A 27,044-nucleotide genomic window follows, 5' to 3' on the forward strand; every position below is an offset into this window, starting at 1 on the left:
TTAAAACTTATAGTTTCAAAAATCAGAATATAATCTCTCATGTTAAATGTGAGATTCATTTCCCAGCTGACCAATAAACCAATATTTTATCAAGAATTATTCACAAACTCACTTTAATATGAGTGATATTAAACTAATGTTTAAGAACAGGGGTTGATACCTCGACTGAAAATGTACCATGAGATAATCCAAAAGTCCTTAAATATTAACTAAACATACAAAGTTTAAACCATTAAAATCGTTTTTGATATTATTTCCAATTTTCAGCCACATTTCTCACAACCAATTTTCATACAACCACAACTAAATATTAAACAGCCTAACTAATCAACAATTTTTTTTTTGTGTGACCAAATCCAGCCCAAAATCTAGATCCTTAATGACCTTTTGTACAAAAGCAAAGAACAAAGGTCTTGCTGGTTCAATTAATGAGGCCCTAACAATATTGGGCCTTAAACTTAGTACGATGATTCTTCCCAGTTTTGTGTAGCCGTCAAGATCTTAGACAAAGACATAACAATTTCATCCATCGATGGACGATTCAAATGATCTTTCTTCAAACAATCCACCACCAATCTCACAACAAAACTCACTAATCCTTCAGGTAACAATCTTCCACGAATCAAAATCTCGTCAATCGCATTACCTTCATCGATCTCTTTCTTCAATTCAGAAGCTTCTTTACCAGTAACAATCTCCAACAAGACAACTCCAAAAGCATAGACATCAAGCTTAGTTGAAACTAAACCATGTTCCATATACTCTGGAGCTAAGTACCCTCTTGTTCCTTCCACATGCTTGGTCAACACGAAATCTTCAGTTGTTGATCTTGCTGACCCTAAGTTACCAATCTTTGCTCGAAACTCGATGTCGAGGAACACATTGTTGCTGTTCAAGTCTCTGTGAACGTATGGAGGATCAGCGAAGTTGTGTAGATAGTTTAGCCCTGTTGCTATATCCAAAGCGATTTGTAGCTTCTGTGTCAAGTTTAAGAGCGATTTCGTCGTGTGGATCCATTCACTTAAGCTTCCGTTTGAAGCGTGTTCGTAAACTAAGTACCAGTCTCCTTCATGGAGACAGAATCCAGAGAGACGGATGATGTTGAGATGGTTTAGTTTCGACAATAAGTTGATTTCCTCCGATGCGTTTCCTTCGATTTTCTTGATCATTGCACCATCGCCGTTGATTTTTCCGATGTACCCTGATCCTCCGATTGAACTAGACGATGTGAAATTGCTTGTTGCCGATTGCAGCTCGTGAAATTTGTAAACTTTTAGTGATTCTACCACCATCCCTGATAAACCATCTAGCGGATCGAATTCCTGATCGGACATCGGTGGTTTCTTGCCCGTGAAGCTATCGAGGTTTCCCCTTTCCTCTTGTGGTTTCGTTTTCTTCTTACCAAGGCAAAAGATAGCTGCACCAATCACACTCAAAACCAATGCTCCTCCTAGTACTCCGGCAAGAATATAGACCCATGTTTTCTTCTTTGATTTCCTACCATTCGGCGACAATGGAGGAGAAACCGATTGTGGCGGAGGAGGAGGAGGGGGAGGGGGAGGAGGAGGAATGATAGAGTTGGAATTCGAAGGAGGATTCAACAAAGGAATCAGAATTGTGGTGAAAGGGAAAACTTCAGAATTTTCAAAAGACATTTCGTTAGCTTCTAAAGTCTTGCTCGTCTCGACCCCAAATCTCTCGCTGATGATCGCGATAGTGTCATCGAAAACCACCGTATAGCTCATCAGATACTTCACCCCATCTTCGTTGACCTGTTTAGCCGTGGGACACGCGCAACGAATCGGAACAACGATCCTCATTCCAGGTAACAAAGATTGAGAAGAAACATTGTTCTGTTTCTCCAAAGCTTGACACGTCGAAAGCCCTTGAAGAGTGTCGTTAGCAATGGCGAAATACGAATCGTTTGGTTTGATTGTGTAGGTGAGATTGGCTTGTGAATTGTCGCCGAAGCAAGAACAAGTTAAAGGGATAATGACTTGTTGACCGGAAGGGAATGAAGTTGAAGTTGAGGCGGCATTGAGGGAGGAGAGGAGAGATGGGTCGACGGAGAAGAGGGAAGAGATGGAGGAGACGGTAGAGAAAGGAGGAGTAGATCGGAAAATGACGTAAGCTTGGCAAGTTTTGTTGAGACCGTTACAAGAGTAGCCGAAAACAGAAGTTGAGTTGTCGGAAACAGAGCAATCGGTTGTCGATACCCCGACATAAGGCTGTTGCGCGGTTGCGAAAGAGGAGAAACATAGGAAGAGGAGATGGAGTAGAAACGAGATCATCATCGTAATGATTCTGCAAGATTTGGTTTCAAGGTCTTTAATTGGGTTTATAGGAATGGTGGAGAAAAAGTCAACTGTTTCTGAAAAGTCAAATGAAGAAAAGTGGGAAATGGGACCTATTGAATATTTTAGTTTCGTTAAATTATTGGATTTGGGTAAGTTATTATTTTCATAACATTGATTTTGTTTTCTTGTGAATAAGAATCATATAAAGGCTTTGAAGCCGCCAAAGACGACGTGATGGGGACGACACAAAGGCTTTTGCCTTTTTATTTCATCTTTTCTGGTTTAATTCCGACGGTAACTAACCGATCAATTTAGGGACCGATTGGTAACGACTTTTGCAGGAGGACGTTACTAATAATTTTCAGCAAGGACTAAACGCAGTCACCGACGCAAGACTTAAATCCTGAAGTTTATATTCATATTCACACTAGTGGGAAAAAGATTGGTCCTTTCTTGATTCTCACTAGTCACTACGACAACATTTTTGAGCTCAACGACCATGAAGGATTCTTGTCAGAACAACAAAATGGAACAGCCCTTATCAAAGCTTCCTATAGTGGTGGCCATAATGGTTGTCTGCATCGTCGTCACACAGAAAAAGACATTTTACAAGAGTTATTGAAAAGTTTACAAAGGGGAGGAATTTGAGACTGGTTTAAGGCAAGAAAGAGTTAAGTGATGCTCTAGAAGTCATCCCTACTCCCTAGTGTCGCTGTTTCGATATTAGCATCAATCTACAACTATCTAGCAATGTATGAAAACCTATCAAACTATCGAGTAAACAGAGTGAGATCGAGATTTGAGAGATAAGAAGAAGAACGAGAATCATGGAGTATGATCCCCTTAACGTCATGCTCTGTCCCAGCAGTCAACTACTTGAATCAACTCACAAGGACAAGCTTAGTCTCGCACAAGAATGCTCACGAGATCGAAGCACTACACACAGCTTTTCTCTGTTAGAACAGAGTTCTTATAACAAACAGCTAAACCTGACACAGCAAATCATTCTAAATCAATGATTTAGCCACTGATTCAGGTTCACATTTAAGGGGTCTTCTTTTTATAAAGCAGAAATCAGTTTAAGAACTTATCATAGTCTATATAAAATCAAGCATCTATCAACCGTAAAGAATCACATAAAGTACTGATTTATCAAATATCATAATAATACTTCTTCTGTCATAACAGGCACACGCACCATTTATTCTTTCACAAGATGCTTAGACAAAACACAAGCAAGAAAATATAAAAAACAAAGAGTTGTGTAAAAAGCTTATAGACTCAAGTTTCATCTTCAAAACAAAAATACAATAACGACGTTGAAATAGCAGACACAGACACTCAGCTATTACCATATTTACATACACAACTTGCACCAAGTAAGTGAGTTTGATCATACCTGGGAATAAACCAAATGTGATTCGCTTTCACCAGCAAAGAAATAACACCACGCAAATTCCAACAACTAATAAGATATTCTTCAGAGTAGCATCGCTTTGGTTTCCTCCACGAGCCATCGGACGCTCTTGTCCATGAGGAGGAACTCCACGGAAACCATTATGATAACCACCGTAAGGGTAGCCCGGTGTTGAACCATAAAGCGTAGCATCGGGAAATCCATGAAACTGAAAGTTAAACAAAGAAGGCAACAAACCACCAAACCCCATACTGAAATTCCCGATCCTAGTAGTCGCCATTGGCATAATTCCACCCATCAAACCAATACCGTAGTTGAAAAAATTACTCGCTGCTTCAGCCTGAGGAGGAGGAGCCGCAGTCTCAGGTCTTTGACCCGTTGGTCGGTTAGGAATCCGCAAACCCGGGTAACGTTTAGATCTCGGGTCAGTCTGGTTCTTGCCTCTACCGTAAAGAGGAACAAGCTTATCATCTTGAACCACGGCTTTGCAAACCGGACATTCTTGAGAATGCGAATGGTGGTGAAGCCAACGGTATAAGCAAGGCCAGCAAAAGAGATGACCACAGAGAGTGACAATCGGATCTTGAGCTAACTCAAAACAAATGTTACATTCAAAGTCTCCTCCTTGATCATTTGCACCATTGTTATTATCAGAGTAAGACGTACTAGTTGATGATTCTCCATTCACCATCTCAATGCCCTAAATCAAACAAAAATATGAACTCAATTAAAAATCTTAATCTTTATTAAGAATCAATCAAAGCTCTAAATCAAACAAAATATGAACTTTTGATAAGAAACCCTAATCAAAAGACCTAAATCACGAGATTGGACAAACCCTAATAAACCCACAACCAAAAACCCTAAATTTTCCCCAAATTAGAAACGAAGATGAATTTTGAACCGACAAAGACAAATCGAAACAATGTCCAACATTGCGAATCGTATCAGATCCATGGATCGAAACTAAAAAAGGAAATTGAAGAGCAAACGCACCGTTTTCTTGAAGAGATTGGATCAAAGTCGAGGGTTTTAATCAGCACAAAAACATATAAAGATTTGGACGAAACAAAAGAGGAAACCAGACATTGTGGGGAAAAAAACAGAGTCTTACTGTTGGGAAAGAAAGTTCCTCGAGGCTATTTATTTCTGACTTTTGTGTGTTTTCTCTTTTTAATTTTTATACTATATTTTTGGGATATTTATTAATTATGGGCCAATTATATTGATTTATAAACTGATATTGGGCCTGATTAGCTACAACCACACATCGTGGTAGATACAAATACAATGATGCCAAAAGCTCGTTTAAACATAAACTTATTATTTTATGAAAAATAGCACAAATTTATTTTTTGTGATTATCAAGATCGTGGGATCTTACGACATCATACTAATTTTATGTGATTATCAAATTTAAACATAACTTTATGTCAATGTGGACAGTATAAATATTGTGGAAACTTTTCAACAAATATAATTAAACCAAATAGTACATTCAATGTTAATTATTTGGATTCATAAAAATTGATAACAAAAAGTCAATCCTCCACTGTTATTTAATTAAAAAAATTTTGTGGTAGCAAAATTATTACACACGTGTCATTGCAAGTTTAATACATTCCAAGGTTATAATAACTAATAATTATCTTAAGATGAAATAGATAAGTCTTAACCATTGATCAGTTAATGTCTTCAGTCTTCACTCTTCCTCACTGACCCTCATTTCGATAGTTTTGTCGATCAGTTAATGCCTAGCAATTAGAATAATTTCACATGTTTTCCCGTCCTCACCATAGGAATAAAAAAAGCTCCCAGTACCTTTGGAGTTCTTTACCCTCTTCAAAATAAATTCCATGCCTCGTCAGTACCAGAACAGGCGAAAGATTTTTCTCAACTTCATTGGACGTTGGAGACAAAATTTATTTTCTCTCGTTTGTATAGTAACTTGGAAAAGTTTCAATCACAACAGCCACTCGTCCATCTAACAATATAAGTTCATCATGTCTCTCAAAGTCCTCGACATGCCCTCCATTTTATTTGGCTATACTTTGGGCTTGTAATGAATCTTCATTCCTTCGACATGCCGTCCATTTTTCATGAAGTCAACGACATGTTGTAAATCGCCTAATCCGCGATTAGCATATTGATAATGGAGTGGAACGCCGTTCATGATTTTTTCACTGATAAATTTGATGCCGACAATCTTTTTAATTTTTTCAAAGCATACCATTGATTGCCTATAGTAAAGCAACGGCCCAACAATTACCATGACATTGCCGATATTAATAACGGAGTGGAACGCCGTTCATGACTTTTTCACTGATAAATTTGATGTCGATAATCTTTTTAATTTTTTCAAAGCATACCATTGCCTATAGAAAGCAACGGCCCAACAATTACCTTGACATTGCCGATATTGATCCGTAGTTATATCCGCTCTTTTCATCTTCCAAGAAGACATGTGTGTTGTCCATCTCGAGTTCGTTGTTTTCTAACATTGTGAAAGAATACAACAAGATCCTTTTTTTTTGCAAGCTTTTAAAGAGATCTTCTAAATTTTGTGGATATCATTAAGTTTTTCAATACATACATTTTTCGAGACAACAATATCATATTCATCATTTTTCTGGGATTTCGTTTGTTTTTTTTTTTCTGCTTTTTCAGGGAAAGCGAGTCATCATCACCATTATGCTGATATTTCACTTGTTTTTTCTTCTGCTTCTTCGAGGAAAGCGTATCATCATCACCATTATGAGTGGACGATTTTCGCTTATTTTTTTTCATTGGGCGAAAAAAAAAAATCACCGGCTGTTATTTAATTAAATTTAGAAAATGATTTTTATTTCTTTTTTTTGCACAATAAAGGTATTTTAGTATATGTTTTTTTTCGAAATGAGAGGTGTTTGACCTTTGTTTGAGTGCTGTTCTCTTATTTTTTGGGTTTGGTTTTGAGATCCTTTTTGTGGTATCGTGATCTCGTGATGGCTCCTTGTTGGCGAGCTCATTCTTTTGTGTAGGCTGCTCCTCTTGGTTGTGGAGTTGGTGCTAGTATAGGCTAACATATTCCCTAGCCGTGTGGCTTTGTGCATTATTTGTAATCTTGTTGGAAACTTTAAAATATCTAATATATTCTCAGATGACAAAAAAAAATATTTTTTTTCGAGATACTATTTGGTAAGCATGTCCTATTGCCATGGAAAAGAAATCACGAACATTATTTTGCTTGATTTATAACATGACAACAACATTATTACAAATAATAACATCACAACCGACATTTCCAATCCTATATCTTTGGCTCATCTCTTCCTTCTTCATTACTTTCGGTTCACTTAAACTAATCGTAGTTTTTTAAACGCGATTACCGATTTAATAAATCTAATCACAATTTAGAATCACTATGTTGCAATTAAAAGATAAAGTATTGTTCGTAATGTTTACTAGAAAAAAAAATTTGTTTATGGTGTTTAGAAAAGAGACAAAAAGTTTAGGTGTATACCGAAGAAGCGGTATAGTTGGAGTAGTGTACTAGAGTCAACCCTATTATTGTTGTTCTATTTTCTCATTGTATATATTTTGCAAATCAATAGAAGATCTTTTATCAGAAAAAAAAATCACTAACGCATGTTAGAAAGAAATAGATCTAATTTAGTTTTTGAAAATACTATATCCTTTTTCTTTTTTGATGTTTTAGAAAAAAATAGTTGTTTTAAATTAGATGATGTTTTCAACTTTTAATAAAATATTAATTAATTTTTTAATTGATTTTGACGATTTATATGCTACACATTGTTTGTTATTAGTTTAACTGTGTTTAAATAGATAATAAACAATATTTTACTTTAAAAATACACAAAAAATAAATAATATTTTAATAGGTATGCAAAAACTTAAATAATCATATAGAGCAATAATAAGCTTTTGAAAATATGAAATAAGCCTTTTGCAGATAATTAATAATTAATTCTATATTATATTACATTTCAAACATTTATTTACACAATGTTAAATTTTAGATCGGTCATACATTAAAAAGAAAAAGGAATCTGAAAACAAAAACATAACTCTTCCCTGATGTTACAGAAGCCGCAATAATAAGAATAAACTCTTTGTTTTTTTAAGAAAACTGAAAAATTTGAGAATACTACCCATTTTTTTTTTTAAATTTTTTTGTGGGGTAGAATTCTCTAGTTAGGAAAAATCAGACACCATTTGTGACAACAACATTGAATCTAAGCAATTTTTTTCCTAATCAAAATTTAATTCTTGATAGCTCCAAGAATCTTGGAAACATGAGCTGAAGGCTTAGAGCAAAACAGCTTCTTCAGTTCATCATACCTCTCGAGATCAAACTCATAATCATTCATCAACTTTCTCTGTTTCGCCTCGAACCTGCTTTGGTAAAACCCTTCAAAAGAAGGCTCTTTCGATGTCCTGAGGAAAAACGCGTAACCAGCCATAAAGTATACGGACGTGACATAGAAACAGATCGGTTCCATCACATCCCACGAGAGTTCCCAAAACGTTAGCCTCATGAACCCCGCGGTCTGTAGGATCAAGTAACCAAGCCCAGCCCAAAGTTCTTTCCGCACCAAAGAGTGCGCTTTCACATCGATCACTGCCTTTTCAGCTTCAAGCTCTTTCAACTCGATTCTCCGTGGGTCATTTGGGTTATGAATCTTTGGCAAAGGAAGCAACCCTTCAATGGATTTTGTAACCTGATCAGACACAAGAGCAAAAGACAAAAACAGAAAATGTTTGGGTAAAACAAGACCTCCACCACCTTCTTTTGAGACACACAATTAGCACTCAAAAACACACAACAAAAATACATCTTCATGAATCAATGACTAGTTATAAAGTAAATCAATCCATCTCCATATCCCTGTTTTCTGGCTAAAATCTTTCACTATTAACTTAATCTCTCCACATAAACCCAACCCATTATCATCATCATCATCTCAATCAATTTTTCCACTTTGATTTATCCTAATAACCCTCAAGAACTTGTTAGTGTAACACAACCTAAGCTTCTCTCTTTCTTGACTCAACTTAACCCTAATTCCAACCAATGGTTTTTTTTTTTTTTGGTTTAGGAAGTAGTGGTCTCTGTAGAAACTGTTCCTCTTTATCACCACCTCTCTCAAACTTGGGAACCTCCTATGGAACTCTGGTATAAAAACACAGAGGTTTTTGATTCTCCTGTTGAATTGTAACCAAAAGAAAAAGAGATACAACCGAATAAAAATGGTATCAGTTTTCGGTAGTAGCTTCCAAAATCAAAATCGAACAAACTCAAACAAATTTGGGAACCTAATTCGTTTTTTTTTTCAGAGAGTTTTCTCTATCTCTGCCAATCAAACAGCTGCATACTCAGAGATTTTCAGAGATCAATGATTTCAAATGCAAATGCTGGAACAAAGAACGAAGAAAGTACCTGATCAGGTCTAATACAAACGGAATCTCCCAAAACGATGACGTTTGCTGAATCATCAAGCATCTTCGCGATTCTAGATCCGAGATCTGGATCTGAAGAAGCTTCACCACAAACGCTAACGAATTCCGAATACGACATCCAGCTTCTTCCGGTTTCTCTAAGCTTCGATTTCACAATCTCGATCTGTGCCGCTCTAAGAAGCTTCTTCGTATCCGCCACCGTCAAACTCGACTCCCTCTCCGGCGGAGTAAGTCCGTCTAATCGAATCCGGTCCTTGCTTCCATCAATCTCACGGAGTTTCTCAATCAAACTCTCTCCAACCGGCATCTGCATAATCTCTGGCCTAATCATAGCGCTATTGTGCATAAACCGCCGCGAAATCGTTGAATCTCCAGGCTCCGGTGAGATTTTGGTCGTATCTGTTGAATCCGTTGGAACTCTGGTTCGTACGGCTAATGAAGACGATGATATACGACAATTCATAAGACTTTGTGATGCAACATTCGTGATATTGAAGAGTTTCTTCGATAAAAGCTTCCTCATCGCCATTGTTGCTCTCCCAAGAAACTTTGAGAGAGAGAATAAAAATAAAATTAAAAATAAATCGTTTTTTTTTATTTACGACTGAATAATGAAACAATAGAGACTAAAAGGGTTTATATACTGTTACAATAATAACATTTTCGATTTTTTTTTTAATTTTTAAACCTAAAAATAAATAATAAAAAAAGAGAGACTCGTACACGTCATCGTATATCGGAACGTACACGAGAAATTAATATTACAGCAGGAATATTCGTTTTTTCGAAACTCTTTTGGTTGTTCTCGCGAGAAATGTGTAAGAGCCGTACACGTGTTCGGGTGGTAGTGGTGATAGCTTTGCGGTGGTATCGTAGCCGTACGATTATAGCAATTTCCAATAAAAATTGATATTTTTTGTTTTTTAGCAGAAACCCAAATTTGTTCACAACGGCAACAGAGCAGAAGAACTAGGAAATGAAAAGACTTTTACGTGCACGCAAGCAGACGACGTGGATCCACATATTTTTCCTCTTTTTTTTTAATTACTCTTTTTTAACTAACTACTAGATTATTTCGATAATTACACTTTTATTTTATAACTAGTAGTATCATTTTGATAATTTTTGTTACAAACTGTGTGGATCTTTCGAGATATTACACGTTAATATTATCTGATATAAGACATAAGGAAATGCTTATATATTTATCGAGATAGATTTTGTTTTTTTTATACTTGTGTTATTAGTCGTTGCGACTTGCGACTAAATTTTTTGACCAAAAAAAAAAATAGTAATGCGACTTTTTATATGACAATTAGTAGGAGTGATCAGTCGTCTGATTGTTAAACGAATAACATCCAATCGCAATCGCTTGCGATTATGAAACGACCATAGTCATATTACATACTCCCTCTGTTCCTAAAAGATTGATGTTTTAGCTTTTGTTGTTTGTTCCACCGAGATTGATTTTCTAGCAATTTTATTTTATTTTTATTGACTTATAATAGTAAATTGTAAACTTCAAGATACAATGATTATAAATCATTAATTTTCTTAGACTACTATTGGTTGATAATTATTAAAAATATTTAAAATTAAAAAACAATGTTAAAATGATCAAAGAATGATTGAGTTCTTAATATGTGTGATAACTCCAAAACATCAAACTATTAGGAACAATGAGTACTATTTTACTCATTATTGTAACTTAACATGTTTACTTTATCTGAATACGTGCAGTAGAGGCACAAGTTGCATCAAATATACGACCATGTATGTATTTTATGCATAAGATGGAAAAGTACCCAATCCATCAACATATAAAGATTCGATTTTTCGATATTTAGGTTCGATAAAAGATAAATTTTATAAATACTTCACCAATTTAAACTAAAACGAAAATCGAATTCCAAAATACAGAGACAAAAATCTCACACATGACTCATAAAAAAATTACCAAAAGATATTTTTAAAACAAAAAAGACTTGATAGACCTTTCTTTTGAAATTAGCTAAAAACAATTTTTAATTTTAGTATTGGAATTCGAATGTTACCACTCACCACATTAGTATATTATCACGACCGTATTTTCTGTGAATCTGTGATTCAAGGTTATTTATTTCAGTGATCTTTTTACATCACCAAACAACAATAATACCAAAATTTATTGCACAAGTACATAACACTTGCGAACTGAAGTGAAAAAAAGAGAGTTATGGTTTTCAATTAATGTACGAGAAACATAGAGTACTGAGTATAGAACAACAATACCAAGAATCTTGCATATACACAAAACATTTGTGAAATGAAGTGGAAAAAAAGAATGATGGTTTTCGATGGTTGAGAAAAATATAGTATAGAATGAACGAGAAAGTGGAACAAAAATAGATGTGTTCACGGGTTCAGTGTTCTTTGTTATTATATAGATATTGAGGCAATTGAAAAGAACTTCTTTTCCTTTATTAAGAATCACTTAAACAATCTACAAGATATGTTTAATCAGATTTACACGACGTTGACACAACTCGTCACTGACCAATTCTTAATCTACCCAAACTCACAACACAGCAACAGCTATGCATACACTCTGTTCACTCACCAAGAACCCTAACAGCTTCTAGCCTAGTACTTGAGATTCACAGAGATAGTCTAAACGCCCACCTAAACCTAAAGTCTAGACTACGAATATAAAGGAAGCGTCATAGACAACTTTCCTAATCTTCAGATCACACCAAATCTTCTTTCCTTGATTTGATCGTATCTTCAATACACCGAATAACTTGAGCATCACGTTCTGGAAACTTCCAATCACCAATCACTGCTCGCCACATCATCTTCATTTAATGTCTCGCAGTTTCCCGCATACAGCTCTCTCCTGTGCTCCACAGGATCTTCCTGTAGCCCGACATCCATATGTCTTCAATCTCCCCCTTTTTACCTGAATGTGACACCTCAAGCTCCAGAGCTACCTGTCAGGGTTAGTTTGCCAAGATACACACCAAGAAGCACCAATGTATATTTCAAACTCAAAAGAATTCTGAAATAACATTCATTAGCAAAACAAAAACTGCTGGGGATTCAAGTTTCAACACCCAATAGAAGCAAATACAGAACAGTAGTGCAAAATCTATCAAAGACACACTACACATTTGCTCCCCCTTATTACTAGGCCTAGTCTAAACTAATCAGCCACTAGTCTCCTCATCACTAGGATCCGCAGCAGGATCTCCATCAAAATTACCATATTCTCCCCCTGCTTGAGTGCACATTCATGTAAAAACCAAAAGCCATCAAGTTATGCAAGAAAATCAGATGAAGGAGAACAAACACTTACCATCTAGGCGACGCTTTATCCAAGATAGCTACAGCCAGGAGATCTGCAAGATCATCATGAAGCAAGGTCCTTGATGTCTGAAATGGAGGTGCAGCATTCTAAGCTTCAGCAGTCTCGACCCTGAATACTCCAGGAGAACGAGATAATGTATAAGTTGGCAGAGTCAGAACAACTCTCTGGGAGGACAGCACCATATCTATCAGCAGAAGACGATCAGGCCGCAGAGTAGTCCGATTTGTGCCAGGAATCCAGTACACAAATGTAAGACTGTCAGTACAAGTTTCCAACTCAGCAAGATTGGCATAAAAACTCCTTCACCACCAAGCCGACCTGTAATTGCATCAAAAACTCGAAATTCCAATAAGATACATAAACCGGTTTTAACCGGTGAGATAACCAATTCACCCTTGCTTTGAAATTCGTTTTAACATGCACTCTGTACTGTACAGATTGACACTGTTGAGCACAGGAATATCACAGGCAACCACTAAACAACCAGAGGCAGGAAGTGACCATGTTAGAGATCCAAAATTGTTTTTCATGAAACACTTTATTTGAAAATTAAGATCATTTTGGAGTCACTCAGTAAATGTATCACGTCATACCTGTGAACACAGAGTTCCTAAAGTAACATGATATGCACAGGAGCAAGCACATCGAACTGTAAAACTGGATTCAACCCACCAGCTCAGTGAGGTAGCTATTTCTCTTTTGAGGAGCTTTCACACACACTGCTTCACTCAGACTAGTCTACACATCTGCATACTCAGCCAGAAAACATTCTCAAAACAGCTTTCAGCTCCTTTTTTATTATTTTTTCTTCATCAAAAATGTAGGCGAATAGTGGTATCACGGGAAATTTTCCTAACCTCACTTCCATCTTTGTGTGATCATCCCTTTCGAAGTAAAATAATGAGGTCATAGGAAATTTTCCTACCTCTTTACTCAAAAGTAAATAATTTCATCTTTTCATTCCTTTGTTTTCTTTTTCTTTTCTCTTGTTTTTCAATGACCAAGCTTGATATGTTGAGTGCACAGGAAAACCATTTCTGTTGAACATCGTCGAAGCCAAGTATGCAGAGCAGCTCTTTTTCTGAGAGAAATTGCCAATAACTGGTTACAAAGGAGCTAATAGGAGGTTTTTCTTGCTGTAGTCAGTACCACATTAACCAAGGGATTAAAAAAAACTGATGTACTCCTGTGCAGTGATCCTATTCCAACAATCCCTTAGTGACAAAAACCAGGTCAGTTTTCACAAATACCAAGTGACTTTTGCAAATTTGTGAAAGTGCTCAAATCAAGTGGTTTAGTAAAAATATCAGCCAATTGTTTCTCAGTATCAATATAGAGGATCTCAACAAGTTTCCCTTCAACTAGCTCTCTGATGAAATGGTGCCTAATACCAATGTGCTTAGTGCGAGTGTGATGAACAGGGTTCTTAGTAATATCAATTGCACCTGTATTATCACAGTTTATCAACAGAATTTCAGAAGTCATACTATAATCCGCAAGTATTTGTTTCATCCATGGTAGTTGAGTACAGCAGCTCCCCATAGCAATGTACTCAGCCTGAGTGGACGACAGGTAGACGTAGTTCTGCTTCTTGCTATGCCAAGCGATCAGGTTGTTTCCCAGAAAGAAACATCCTCCAGATGTGCTTCGTCTGCCATCAAGACATCCTGACCAGTCTGCATCACAGAAACCTGCATTTAGATGGGATACACGTAGACATGTTTGGTAACGGGCACACAGACCAACACTATAACACAGGTCTGGTCTGCTAGTTATCAGATACAGCAGACTTCCGATCATGGCTCTGTAGAGTTTCTGATCAATATCCTGACCATCTTCATCAATCTTGTTCTTGAATATCCACATTGTGCCCACAACATTTATCTGTGCAGGTCGAGGTACCAGATCCCACACTTCATCTCTCGAAAACTGATTTAGTTCCTTTGTACAAGTACCATACCAGAATTCATCTTCAAGAGATGCAGCAATATTCTTGGGTTCAACTAAACACACAAAACACGAGTGCTACAGCATTTCTTTGAAGTTAAGCTGAACACCTCTGGTCGTTCTTTCATTCAGATCTCCTATCACATCAGCAGCTGAATGATACTTATGAACAACTAGTTTCTTTGTCGTAGAAGGTACAACAGGTGACTGTGCCTCAGATGATACTTCTCTGTCAGTGAATTTATCTTCAAGAGCTGTTTCAGGTGCGTCTACTGCAGGTGCTTCTGCAAACTCGTCTGCTGTAGGTGTTGATGCAGACTCGTCTGATGTAGGTGCTTCTGCAGACTCGTCTGCTGCAGATGCTTCTGGAGACTCGTATGCTGCAGATTCTTCTATGTACTCGTCTAGCACATGAGGTAACACAAATCTATTTTTATCATCAAAGACCACATTGACAGCATCACCAATTACCTTGGTTTTCTTGTTATACACTCTGTATGCTGAGCTGTTTGTAGAGTATCCCAAGAAAATTCCCTCATCACTTCTAGAGTCGAATTTTCCGAAGTGCTCATTTTCATTAAGAATATAACACACACATCCAAATACACGAAAATGGCTCAGATTCGGATTTTTTCCCTTCCATATCTCGTATGAAGTGGTCTTTGTGCCAGGTTTCACATAAACCCTGTTGACAATGTAGCATGCTGTGCTAACTGCTTCTACCCAGAAACCTTGAGAGATGTTATTACCATGAATCATAGCACGAGCCATTTTCTGCAGTGTTCTGTTTTTCTGTTCAACAATTCCATTCTGCTGAGGTGTTCTGGGTGCTGAATACTGATGTCTGATTCCTTGCGTTTGACAGAACTGTTCAAAGATCTCATTCTGGAATTCTCTTCCATGATCACTTCTTATCTGAATGATCCTTCCCTTTTCATTCTGAAGCTGTACGGCAAGAATCTTAAAGCTTTTCACTGCTTCAGACTTCTCTCTTAGGAACTGAACCCATATGTACCTTGAAAAATCATCTACCAACACAAGGATGTACTTCTTCCCATTGATACTTTCCATTTGTACTGGACCCATGAGATCTATATGAATCAGCTCAAGTACCTTTTTAGTTTCAATTTCAGGTACCTTCTTATAATTGACCTTGATCTGCTTTCCTTTGTTACATACACTGCATACAGACTCCAGTTTGTCAGCCAGTTTTGGTACACCTCGAACCACTCCAGCGTTCACAATCTTAATCAGGGTCTGAACGTTCATGTGTCCAAGTCTCTTGTACCACAGCTCCAGATCATTAACAGACACAGACAAACAGATATCTGATGCCTTCCACATGTAGCAGTTATTGCCTGAGCGCACCCCACACAGTACAGTGTTTCCATTTTCATCAACAGCTTGACAATCAGTCCTAGTGAAGATTACTTTCAGACCATCATCGCACAGCTGACTTATGCTAATCAAATTTTCTTTCAAGCCTTCAACGTAGTACACATTTATCAGTGATGGTTGATCATCACATTCGATGTTCCCTTTGCCTCTTATACGTCCTTTACCACCATCACCAAATGTAACTTTTCCACTGGCCTCTTCTGTGAAGGTTGACAGAACACTTGAATCACCTGTCATGTGTCTTGAGCAGCCACTGTCAAAGTACCAAGGGTTATTTGCAGTTCCATCTATAGATGTGTAAGCTACCTTTGCAGTGAACTCCTCATCTTTATCAGACTCATCCAGTTGTACAATCGTCACGTTACAGGTCAGACTTATTTCTTCAGATTCAGAGACTGCTTTGTTGTACTGTTTCTCATCATGCTCTGAATCTTTGTTGTACAGGTCTATCTTGCGAACCCATACTTTACCAAACTTGGATGGTTCAATAAAGCATTTCCGTGCTTGCCACAGTTGCTTGATCTTGTCTTGAAACTTATAACAAGACCTTCTGATATGACCTGGTTTTCCACAATAGAAACATTCAAACACTTTTCGACCTCTGTTTGACCTGGTCCACTTCTTTCTGGATGCAGTCTTTCTTGGTACAGTCTTCCTGTATTGTACAGCCGTATTATTGTTTGACCTGGTCCACTTCTTTCTGGGTGCAGTCTTTCTTGGTGCAGTCTTCCTGTATTGTACAGCCGTATTCTATGGAGCATTCTGATTCACCTTCCTAGGCTGTTGTTTCTCTTCCACTTGAGCTTCTTCATCATGATAGGTTGTACTCCTCACGAACTGAACTGTCTTTGGCATACCCAGATATGCTTTGGGAGCATATGACTGATAGCCCAATCCTCTATGACTTGAACCAACTATTCCCATGGACAGAATCTGATCCAGATTTTTACCACCATTATTCAGCATTCTGATCTTCTTGTGGTTCTCACTCAGTTCTCTTTCCAGCATTAAAGCTTTTTCTTTCTCTTTTTCATAGCTCTCAAGTAAACATTTCATTTTCTTCTAAAAAAACTCCTTTTCTGACTCAGGTAGCTTCTCGCCAATTTTTCCTTCCTCCACTTCTTCTTCCAGCATGTTCACTTGTGCCACCAGCATCAATTTTTCCTTAGTGAGCTGCAGCTTGTCATTGCTCAGAGAGATCCAGCTGTCATACAGAGTCTTGTAGTCGTCACTAGTGATCTGATTTCCATCATCATTATCTGAATCAGAATCCTCACTGGAGTTATTCTGATCTTTTGCACTGAATGCCACAAAATTCATCATAGGTTCAGCTTCACCATCACTATCTGATTCAGACTCACTGAAGCTCAACAAAGATTTCTCTTTACCTTTCTGTGAACTTGGACATTCTTATTTTGCATGACCAAATCCATTACACTCATAGCACTTCAGCTCCTTGCGTCTTGCCACAGGACATTCAGGTCGAGTATGTCCTATACCTCCATACTCGTGACATTTCAGATCACGTTTCCTTCCTGATGATTCGCTCCTTACATGCCTGCTGCCTGACTTTTCAGCATCAATTCTGTTCCAGCGACTGATCTCTCTTGTGTCCCTGCTGTCTGTGTCCTTACCCTCTTTAACCTGTTTCAAAGCTTTTCCGAAATTTCTGGCCATGAGAGACAGATTGTCTCTTATTTCTTGCAGCGGATCTGGACCCTTTTCTTCATCAGCTTTGACCGCTATTCCTTTGTTCTGGTTTCGTTGATCTTCAGCAACTTCCATCTCTTCAGACTTTAGAATCCCAACCAGATCTTCATATTTTAGGGTATCTGTGTTTCCTGAAACTCTCATGATAGCTTTGTGTGCAGCGTATTTCGGTGGTAGGCAACGAAGCATCTTCTTCACCAGCTTTTACTCCTTGTACGTTTTCCCTAATGATTTTGCTTCGTTTGCAATCCCACTCAGCTTAGAACTGAACTGAACAATTGTTTCTGAAGGATCCATCTTCAGATTTTCAAAGTCTGTAGCCAACTGGTCCAGCCTGGTGCGTTTTACACCAGTGTTGCCCTCATGGGTTTTCTGCAGAATATCCCACATCTGTTTAGCATTCTCACTTCCTTGAACCAGATTGAATTCATCATCATCAAGGCATGAATAGATAGCATTCATAGCCCTTGCATTGAACTTGGATAAATCCTTTTCTGCATCAGTCCAGTTAGCTTTTGGTTTCTTCACTTTCAGACCGTCTTCTGTTGTGCTGAACGGAGGTTCCCAGCCATCTTCAACTGCAGTACAGGCGTCCTCTCCCTATCCTCTGATTAACTGCATCATCCGAGTTTTCCAGTGACCGTAGCCTCTGTGATCCAGCATCACCGGTCTGTTGAGTTCTGCCTTCGACATCTCTAATCTGCAGGATCTTAACCTGTATTGAGTTAGTACTCAGGTCGGTCACCCGCTCTGATACCAATTGTTATTATATAGATATTGAGGCAATTGAAAAGAACTTCTTTTCCTTTATTAAGAATCACTTAAACAATCTACAAGATATGTTTAATCAGATTTACACGACGTTGACACAACTCGTCACTGACCAATTCTTAATCTACCCAAACTCACAACACAGCAACAACTATGCATACACTCTGTTCACTCACCAAGAACCCTAACAGCTTCTAGCCTAGTACTTGAGATTCACAGAGATAGTCTAAACGCCCACCTAAACCTAAAGTCTAGACTGCGAATATAAAGGAAGCGTCATAGACAACTTTCCTAATCTTCAGATCACACCAAATCTTCTTTCCTTGATTTGATTGTATCTTCAATACACCGAATAACTTGAGCATCACATTCTGGAAACTTCCAATCACCAATCACTGTTCGCCACATCATCTTCATTTAATGTCTCGCAGTTTCCCGCATACAGCTCTCTCCTGTGCTCCACATGATCTTCCTGTAACCCGACATCCATATGTCTTCATTCTTATTATGGAATAACAAACACAACTAGACAATATAAATAAATAAAAACTATCAAAATTTTGAATAAGTTTTTAGTTTTCCAAGTGAACCAAACGAATATCTTTTTGGGATACTATTGCTATCTTTGAAAAAGTTTATATCAATCAGATAAACGATTGTGTTAATAAAAGAAAATTTTCCTTTTAGTTTCCACTAAACAAAAAAGTACATATTTTCTTGGGTTAATTATGCTGGATAGTTCTTTGGGAAAACTCGTAAATGAAGTTTTTATTTATATATATATATATATATATATTTTGAATTATATTAATTTTAAACATGTTGTTATATAATACATCGAAATCTCATGCTATTTGTACAAAACATAAAAATACGTGTAACATCTATTTTTACTTACTAGTATTTTTTTTTTATCACATGGTTTTTGCAAATAAGCTTCAAAATTATATTATCTAGTGCAATAAAAAATTTTGGGCTAAAAAGGTAACGTGTTTATTTCAAAGGAAACGTTATTAGAACTAATGATCGGTATTTGTACTTTTGTAGTTTATACTTTTCGCATACGTTCCTCAAGCATTAAGTAGTCTCCCGATTGTTGGGGAGTTATAATTAACAATTTGGCAAAATTCTTGAGTACTAAACAAGTCATATACTGACACGTGCACAGTATTACAGCCACTAGTTACAAACTTATTGGAAGTTGACAAGCAATGTCCACAAATTTGACAAAAAGTTTGGCAAAAAGAATAAATCTAAATTTATTACATTAGCAAATCATATACTAAGTTGGTCAACTCTCTCCATATGAGTGCCACATCATCACATAAGAAAATGACATGTGTTATTTTAGATTATTTAAATAAAAAGATTAGCAAAATTAATTGAGAGAAAATCAAAGTCTTTTGTTGTGTTAAATTCTCCATTAATCTCACTCTTAATTGATTTTTTTTTAAAAATAAATAAAGTAAAAGATCTTACTAATGTATCAATCACTACTTTCATTCTACTCTTCTTATATTATTAAAAAAAATTTATCGATGGTCATTACACGATAATGGCTAAAAAATCTTCGTGTTACGTTTTGTGAATATAGCATTCTCTCTTTTTATTTTTTTGCGTTATGATAAGTTGGTAATATTGACACACAATTTTTTTCATTTAGTGATCCTTTGAGACGTTAGACATACTAAGAATTTAAAAACACGAGACTCTCTCCTATATGGTTGTATGCAAGGAGAGAGATCTAAAGTGTTGACTTAAAGTACTAGCATATCATGATGTGGTTGATGTACTAGATGACGAGAAAGTACTGTAAATGGAACAAAGAATTGTTTGTTTAGAATTAAGTTAGGCAAGTTTCAAACCATATAAGTAACATAATTATATACCATTGTATCAATATATCATATATTATTGTTGTATGTATTCATGATAATGAAAGATTAGGATCGTAGGTATATAAATAATCAGATTTATACATAAAAAACGTGGAACTAATATTTCGAGTCAAAGATGAATCTAATCATAAAAGTTATAACTATAGAAAATAGATATGACTTTATTAATTACATAATAACACACACACACAAAATAACGTAAAATGCAACAAAAACCATAATCATATTTTTTCAACAATTTTTAAAACAAAAACCCACGCGTAGCGTGGGTATTCATGTAGTGGTTTAAAAAGTTAATCGCTTAATTAGCTAGAAGTGGTCAATTATGTCTAAAGAAGTACTTAGTTATGATTATATTATCAACATTGACTAAAGGCTTAATGGTGATGCATGCCAGCAAGTGGCAGTTGTTGACCTTTAAATAATTAGACCCAATCAATGCTGATAAATGATATAAATCCAGCAAGTATTATTATGCAAGAGGTAAGCTAAAGTTATGGGTTAACTGACTAAAACATCTAAAAATCTCAATTAAAGGAATATGTTGAATCTATCAAAATATAGAAAATAGACCATTTTAATAAGTGTAGGTTTAACGATTTAAGTTTAAGAGATCAAGATTTATGATTTAATTCTTAGAGTTACTTTAAAAAAAAATTGGAGTTTCTGCGGGAGTGCAAAATTTAGATTTAGACCATCTCCAATGTATTTCCTTATTTTTAGCTCTATCTCTATAATAGAAGTAAGTTTTCTCTATTTCTTACTCCAATGTGTTTCTCTATTTTTTCCTCTAAAAGGTTTAACTCTATTTATAGGGAAAAAAATAGAGATTCTCTATTCTCACCTCTATATATAGAGAAAAAAATAGAGATATCTATTTTAGAAGTGAAAATAGAGGTGAGTTGGAGTAGATTTACCTCTAAAATAGAGTTTAGAGGTAAATATAGAGGTGTGTTGGAGATGCTCTTAGATATTTTGGGAAACTTTAAAAACAAAAATAGAGTATCTTCATAACTATTCTTTTAACTAGTTGCAAAAGTAGTCTAGTTTCCTACTTTGTAAGTATTGATCTCATTTAGACTTTTTTTTTTTTTTTTTTAAATCTTGTAGTAATTATTACATGGTTATATTTCCCCATAAAAAATTTGAATGAGTTATTCAAAATAATTTGTTTATCGTTACTAAGATGCTACAACCACGACAAATATATTTTGATTATTATCTACCGAAGTAGTAGTTTGCTATGGGTTTAAACTGTATTCCCTCCGTCCTACAAAGATGAATTTTTTAGAATAAAAATTTGTCCCACAAAGATAGAAGTTTTGTGTTTCCAATGTCAAATTTAAAATATTTTACCTATTTTTTCCTTATTAAACAACAATAAATAATATACTCTTTAAAATATGTTAAAAGTTTTAAAGGTTAAAATTGTCATTATACATTATTTCTTTAAAAATGTGAAATTTCTAAAAAATATATCTTTGTGAGACGGAGAGAATATTATCTTTCAACCGGATAGAGCAACTGTGTATTCTTCCTCTTATTGTTATTTATTTATTTTTATTTTTTGCTACTAACATACTTTCTTATAACTGCTCCACTTCAAACAAAAACTTGTTAATGATACGTGAAAAACAAATTAATCTATACACATTTTACTACGTTTGGCCTGGTGACCTTTCAAAATCAATAAAACAAGTGTACTTAAGAAAATGGTCACCATACGCTTTTGCACTAGTATAATGCGACGAATCAAGAGCTTCCGTCCTTTTATTGTTAAAATTTCTGGTATTATATAATTTAGTAACAGATTACATAGTTTATATTTAAAAGTCCTACAACGACAACGAACTTCAAGGTGAATAAGCCTGGTACAATAACATTATTAGAAGAAACAGGAAAAATTAGCGAGAAAAGTCACGAAGCCACATTTGGAACATGTCCTGAAATTTTGGAGTATACTGTCTAGAAGAACAAATGTTACGGATTCCTCTATCAAGTAAGGGGAACAAACCTTCAACTGGAGTGCGGCCGCTGCATGAGCCGCAATAAGCCTTAGCGTGTCCATTGGAGCATCGCTTATGGGTAATTTAAGCCAAGCAAGAAATTGCTCCCAAGTGTTGATATTAATCCAGTGAAAGGATATTGCATCTTGGAGAAGCACCATCTCCACAAATCATAACTATATGGACATCTTACAAAATCTTTTGTTTCAAAATAGATTTCACATAGGAAACAAGAATCATCCCCCAAAATTCCCCACTTTCTTAGCCTAGATAGAGTTGGCATTCTATCAAGACAACATAGCCACATGAGGAAGGAGTGTTTGGGGATAGAACTTGAAAACCATACTTATTTATACCAATGGACCACCGGATTTGGTGGCTTGTATAGTCTCTAGGGTTCTGAGAAGTTAAACCGATCTTGGGGATTTCCATATAGTCTAGCCTAAAGAAAACTGTCTCTTGTCTCCTCTTCAGTTTCAATTTCAGCGAGACAGCATAAAAGGAGTTCCGCATTTTGACTGCGAGCACCTCGAAATATCCATCAATCCCTTATTCTAGCCTGAGCCACTGATGAGTTTAAATGAAGACCTAGACTTTGATGCTCAACTTCTTTTTAGAAAGAATAAAGCACACCAAAGAGGTCCAATTATCAAACCAAAACGAGCAAGATTTTTCATTACCAATATTACAAAAGAGGATATTTTTGGTTGTGCCTCTAAACTTTAAAAACTGTTTCCACATAGAAGAGCTTTGACTATTTGGTGGTGTCCTACGCACAGAGGAACAACACCAATCCATCCGGAAATTGGGTGGTAAGTTGGAATCCGATTCCCACTAAAGATTCTTATGGTTCTATAGTCTTCAAAAGCATTTCCTCCGTCCATTTTTAGTTGATAGTTTGTGTTCTATCTTTTATTAAAACTCCAAATTTGATAAACTTATATAGGTATCGACACAAATAGTAAATGTATATACTTTTACTTAGGGTTAGGGAATGAACTATTTTGGGTTACTACTTTAGATTAGATCATAATATTTTTCGTTTGCTGTAATTATTCAGTCTATGGTGTTTTTTTTTTTTTTAATCATTTTATTCAACAAAAAAAGAAAAAAAAAACAAAACAAAACAGAAAACGCCAAACCAAACTGTAAAATTACTATCTTTTTTATTAATTTACTTTTTTTCTCTAACAAACTTCTTATTAATTACGATCCAAGATAGCGTTAGAAAAGCATATTCTTATGAGATAATAAGACAAGTTATTTTTGTCAACATATATATTATGAAAGGGAATATCCCTTGGCTTCTAGCATCAACACCGTAAACAGTAATCGATCTGTTTGTTTCTAATAAGTCGAATTTATTGCATTTGTTTTAATAGTCATGATATACATCACAATGTAACAAACTATTTGGATAACAAAAAAAAGTTATTATGAAAAGCAAAGATAACATATGAAATTAAGGACACTATCCAAAGCTTCACATTGCTTGTACCATCGCCTTAAGACACGGGAGCTCCAAAAAGGATGGATACAATTAACCATTTAATTGTACACCATTAATTACTTTCTATTTTATCAATAACAAAATAAAAATGGGAACATGTTTAGGACATTAGGTCACATACAAAGACAGCAAATGGATTATTGATCGTTAAAATCTAATGTACGAAGATTCTTGTCGAACTTGATTTTTTAAAGAAGTTTGGTGTTATACATTTAAACTCTAGCTAGTGGCGAAAGAGATGGGCTCGGCCATTGGGTTGGTGGTAAAAAGATTTTACTTTAGTTAGGATTATGGATGGTTATGTAACAAACATGATTATGGTGATAAAGATTGGGATATTCTATGATTTACACCATCATTTTCTTGTTAATTTTCATTCATGCCAAAACGGTCAAATTTCAATGACCATCTCAACGAGCAGGCCCGGCCCGTGGTAGAAGCTCATGAAGCTAGGGCTTTAGGGCATCAGATGTTATAAAGAAATTTAGGGGCATCATTTACAAAATTGTTCAATAGGTCTAACGGTTAAGCTTGGTTTCTCTCTACTAACAAGTCAGGGGTTCAAAACCCACATTATGCATTCTTTTAAAATGATTTTTTTCTTTTCATTGGGGCATGAATTATATGGCTTGCTTTAGGCAGTCCATATATTCGGGCCGGCACTGTCAACGAGAAAGGAGTGGACAGTGCAAGCGCGAGATTATGTACATCAAATGGGAGGTTTACCAACGAACAACTCTAAAAGATTCGAAAAAAACCCTAGAGTCGTGCGGATCCGAAATTGTTCCCTTCTTTAAGGCTATCAAAGTCAACGATGGCTCTTCTGATTAATAAAAGAATCTGAGGAGAAGTCAAACACCTTGAACCATAACTAATTCTTGACCAAAGAGTTTTTAATTACTCAAAATCTTAAAAGAAAATCTAGTTTTTGTGTACACAAAATATTTCAACATGTTCAATGGCTACATCATTTTACTCTAGAATCCAAAGCATTTAAAAATCCTTGAAACACAATTTTCTTTTGAGCGTGTCGCAGTAAAACCTTGATCTCACGCGCTACACTATACACACAAGGACTTTACACACAATCAGAATATTGGCCTTGTTCTAAAATTTGGAATGGGCCTTTTATTTTATTTTTGGTAGAAAAAGGCTCTTTTGTTTACTTGTTACCACATAAAGATGTTGATAACACGAGAGAATCTAATCAGCCTCCAAAATAAAACCGTCCTCTGCTATAGCTTGGTAGAAGAATCACCATCTTGGAAGATGACAGTCTCTTTTTTCAGTTTGTCTCCAACTTACATATTAGATTTAGATATATTTTTCGACATTTTATTTCACTTAAAAAAATTGTATGAGTTTATACGTAGCTAGCTAGCTTATATTGTAGTAGTTTTGTTTCTTTTAGTGGAATATATTTTTGTTTGAGTTTCTTTACATGCATGTTATAAAATTATGTACATTTTTAAATATTCTTTAATAAACATATTAAAATGTGGTTACACTTAAAAATAAGGGAACACACTACTTTAGCATGTATATATAAACCCAACACACACAAATAAAACAAATAATCACTTATTTCTATTAGCAATAAAAGTAGTAAGAGCTACTAAAGGAGCAACCTTTTCAGAACTAAACCCTTGAAGATGTTGCCGTGCATCTTTCGTCAATCTCTTAACAAATTCTTTCGATTTCTCCAACCCCATCAACTTCGGATACGTTAGCTTTCCGGTGAGCTGATCTTTTCCGGCGGTTTTTCCCAATTCTTCCGATGACTTTGTCTCGTCCAAAATATCATCCACCACCTGAAACAACAATCCAATGCACCTTGCAAACTTTCTCACACTTTCAATCTCTTCATCAGATCCACCACCAATAATGGCTCCAAGAACCGCGGCAGTTTCCAACAAAACCGCGGTTTTATGGACATGGATAAACTCCAAATGCTCTAATCCGACTTCGTTTAAGTCCAAACCTTCACTGCTTATATCCATCGCTTGTCCCGCGACTAAACCTCTTGTACCAATAGACCTAGCCAATTCTCTCACTGCCCAAACCATTCTCTCCGAAGATATCTCAGCCGTCGTCATGTGCTCGAAGGCAAGAGACAAGAGAGCCCCACCAGAGAGAATGGCAACTCCCTCACCGTAGACTTTATGCGTCGTGGGCTTTCCACGACGCAAATCATCGTTGTCCATACAAGGCAAATCGTCTTTGATTAGAGACATCGTGTGGATCATCTCAACCGCACAAGCCGCAGGCATTGCGGCGTTTTCTTGACCGCCTACTAGCTCGCAAGAAGCAAGACAGAGTATTGGCCTAACACGTTTTCCAGCCGCAAGAATCGCGTAACGCATGGCTTCGTGGATCTTGAGTGGCTCTCCGACTGGAATGGCTTCGTCTAGAGCTTTGTTCACTGATTCGGCTTTGCTTATCATGTATGGATCAAATTCAAACGTGAAGTTGGCATTTGAAACGATATCTTCTTCTTCTTCTTCCGCTTTTTCGTCTTCTACAATGGGAGAATCAAGAAACTCGGCTACTTCTTTTCGGGATAATAGGGCGGTCTTGACACGAGATTCCAAAGAAGGCTGGAAGAGGCGGACTAGCCTTGGTTTAAGATTCGTGAAGAAGAAGTTTAGGGAGAGAATGAGAAGTGAGAGATAGAGAAAAAGAGTTTGTGGTTCCATGTTTCATCTAATCAAATCAAAACTTCCTTCTCGGGTTATTTGTCTTGTTTGTCTTATTTATAGGGAGATTATATGTGTCAACTGATAATGACGTGACTAATGTTCATTATGTATTAAAAAAACTTAACGGCTTTTCGTGGGATCTTGGTAATCTTGGTTGGTTTATACTTAATGTTTGTACTTTCTAATATCGGTTTAAAACTAACAAAATGTTGGTTTTCGATTCGGTTCCAAAAAGAAGTGCGATCCAAGATCATGAATTCGAGTTTGGTGTTGGAAAAACAACTAAATTTACGTGTGGGAAATATGGGGCAAAAGTTTATGAGGAGATGGGGCAAAAAGTTTGAAACTTCTTGGCAAATCAAAAATTGTGTTCAATAATGGTTGATTTAGAGATAAAAATATGTCAATAATTTTTTTTAACGATTTCATCGTAAAATATGTTTGTTTCGTATCATTACTTACTTAACTAATTTTTATTTGTTTATGTTTAGGTGAATGTGATATTGAAATTATGTCACTAGTTGGCGAGTGGCGACTAATCATTTACTACGTTAACTTGGGTTTTAATTTCTTTTCATTAGATTG

The 27,044-nt window shown here is 36.0% G+C and overlaps 4 protein-coding genes across 6 annotated transcripts; all 4 read right to left on the reverse strand.

Annotated features, from left to right (window-relative positions):
* Positions 1-223: 223 nt before the first annotated feature.
* LOC9316592 (lysM domain receptor-like kinase 4) lies at positions 224-2,612 on the reverse strand. The gene has a single exon (XM_002880479.2). The coding sequence runs from the start codon at positions 2,292-2,294 to the stop codon at positions 459-461; it is 1,836 nt and encodes a 611-aa protein (XP_002880525.1). The 5' UTR covers positions 2,295-2,612; the 3' UTR covers positions 224-458.
* Positions 2,613-2,684: 72 nt separating this feature from the next.
* On the reverse strand, positions 2,685-4,853 carry LOC9316593 (E3 ubiquitin-protein ligase RNF185). Of its 3 annotated transcripts, none has more exons than XM_021028852.1 (3): positions 4,711-4,853; positions 3,697-4,414; positions 2,685-2,873 (listed from the first exon to the last, which is right to left on the reverse strand). In XM_021028852.1, the coding sequence occupies exon 2, from the start codon at positions 4,403-4,405 to the stop codon at positions 3,725-3,727; it is 681 nt and encodes a 226-aa protein (XP_020884511.1). In that variant the 5' UTR covers positions 4,406-4,414; positions 4,711-4,853; the 3' UTR covers positions 2,685-2,873; positions 3,697-3,724. The 3 variants fall into 3 exon arrangements, with proteins under 3 accessions (XP_020884511.1, XP_020884512.1, XP_020884510.1); XM_021028853.1 differs by lacking the exon at positions 2,685-2,873 and adding an exon at positions 2,878-3,286; XM_021028851.1 differs by lacking the exon at positions 2,685-2,873 and having other exon boundaries at positions 3,430-4,414.
* Positions 4,854-7,667: 2,814 nt separating this feature from the next.
* On the reverse strand, positions 7,668-9,852 carry LOC9316594 (calcium uniporter protein 2, mitochondrial). The gene is made up of 2 exons (XM_002880481.2): positions 9,155-9,852; positions 7,668-8,435 (listed from the first exon to the last, which is right to left on the reverse strand). Exons 1-2 carry the CDS (start codon positions 9,701-9,703, stop codon positions 7,977-7,979), a joined length of 1,008 nt encoding a protein of 335 aa, XP_002880527.1. The 5' UTR covers positions 9,704-9,852; the 3' UTR covers positions 7,668-7,976.
* A 15,356-nt stretch (positions 9,853-25,208) lies between these two features.
* LOC9316595 (heterodimeric geranylgeranyl pyrophosphate synthase large subunit 2) lies at positions 25,209-26,528 on the reverse strand. The gene has a single exon (XM_002880482.2). The coding sequence runs from the start codon at positions 26,454-26,456 to the stop codon at positions 25,338-25,340; it is 1,119 nt and encodes a 372-aa protein (XP_002880528.1). The 5' UTR covers positions 26,457-26,528; the 3' UTR covers positions 25,209-25,337.
* Between the last annotated feature and the right edge of the window lie 516 nt (positions 26,529-27,044).

This window comes from Arabidopsis lyrata (genome assembly GCF_000004255.2).
Source record: "Arabidopsis lyrata subsp. lyrata unplaced genomic scaffold ARALYscaffold_4, whole genome shotgun sequence".
Classification (NCBI taxonomy): domain Eukaryota; kingdom Viridiplantae; phylum Streptophyta; class Magnoliopsida; order Brassicales; family Brassicaceae; genus Arabidopsis; species Arabidopsis lyrata.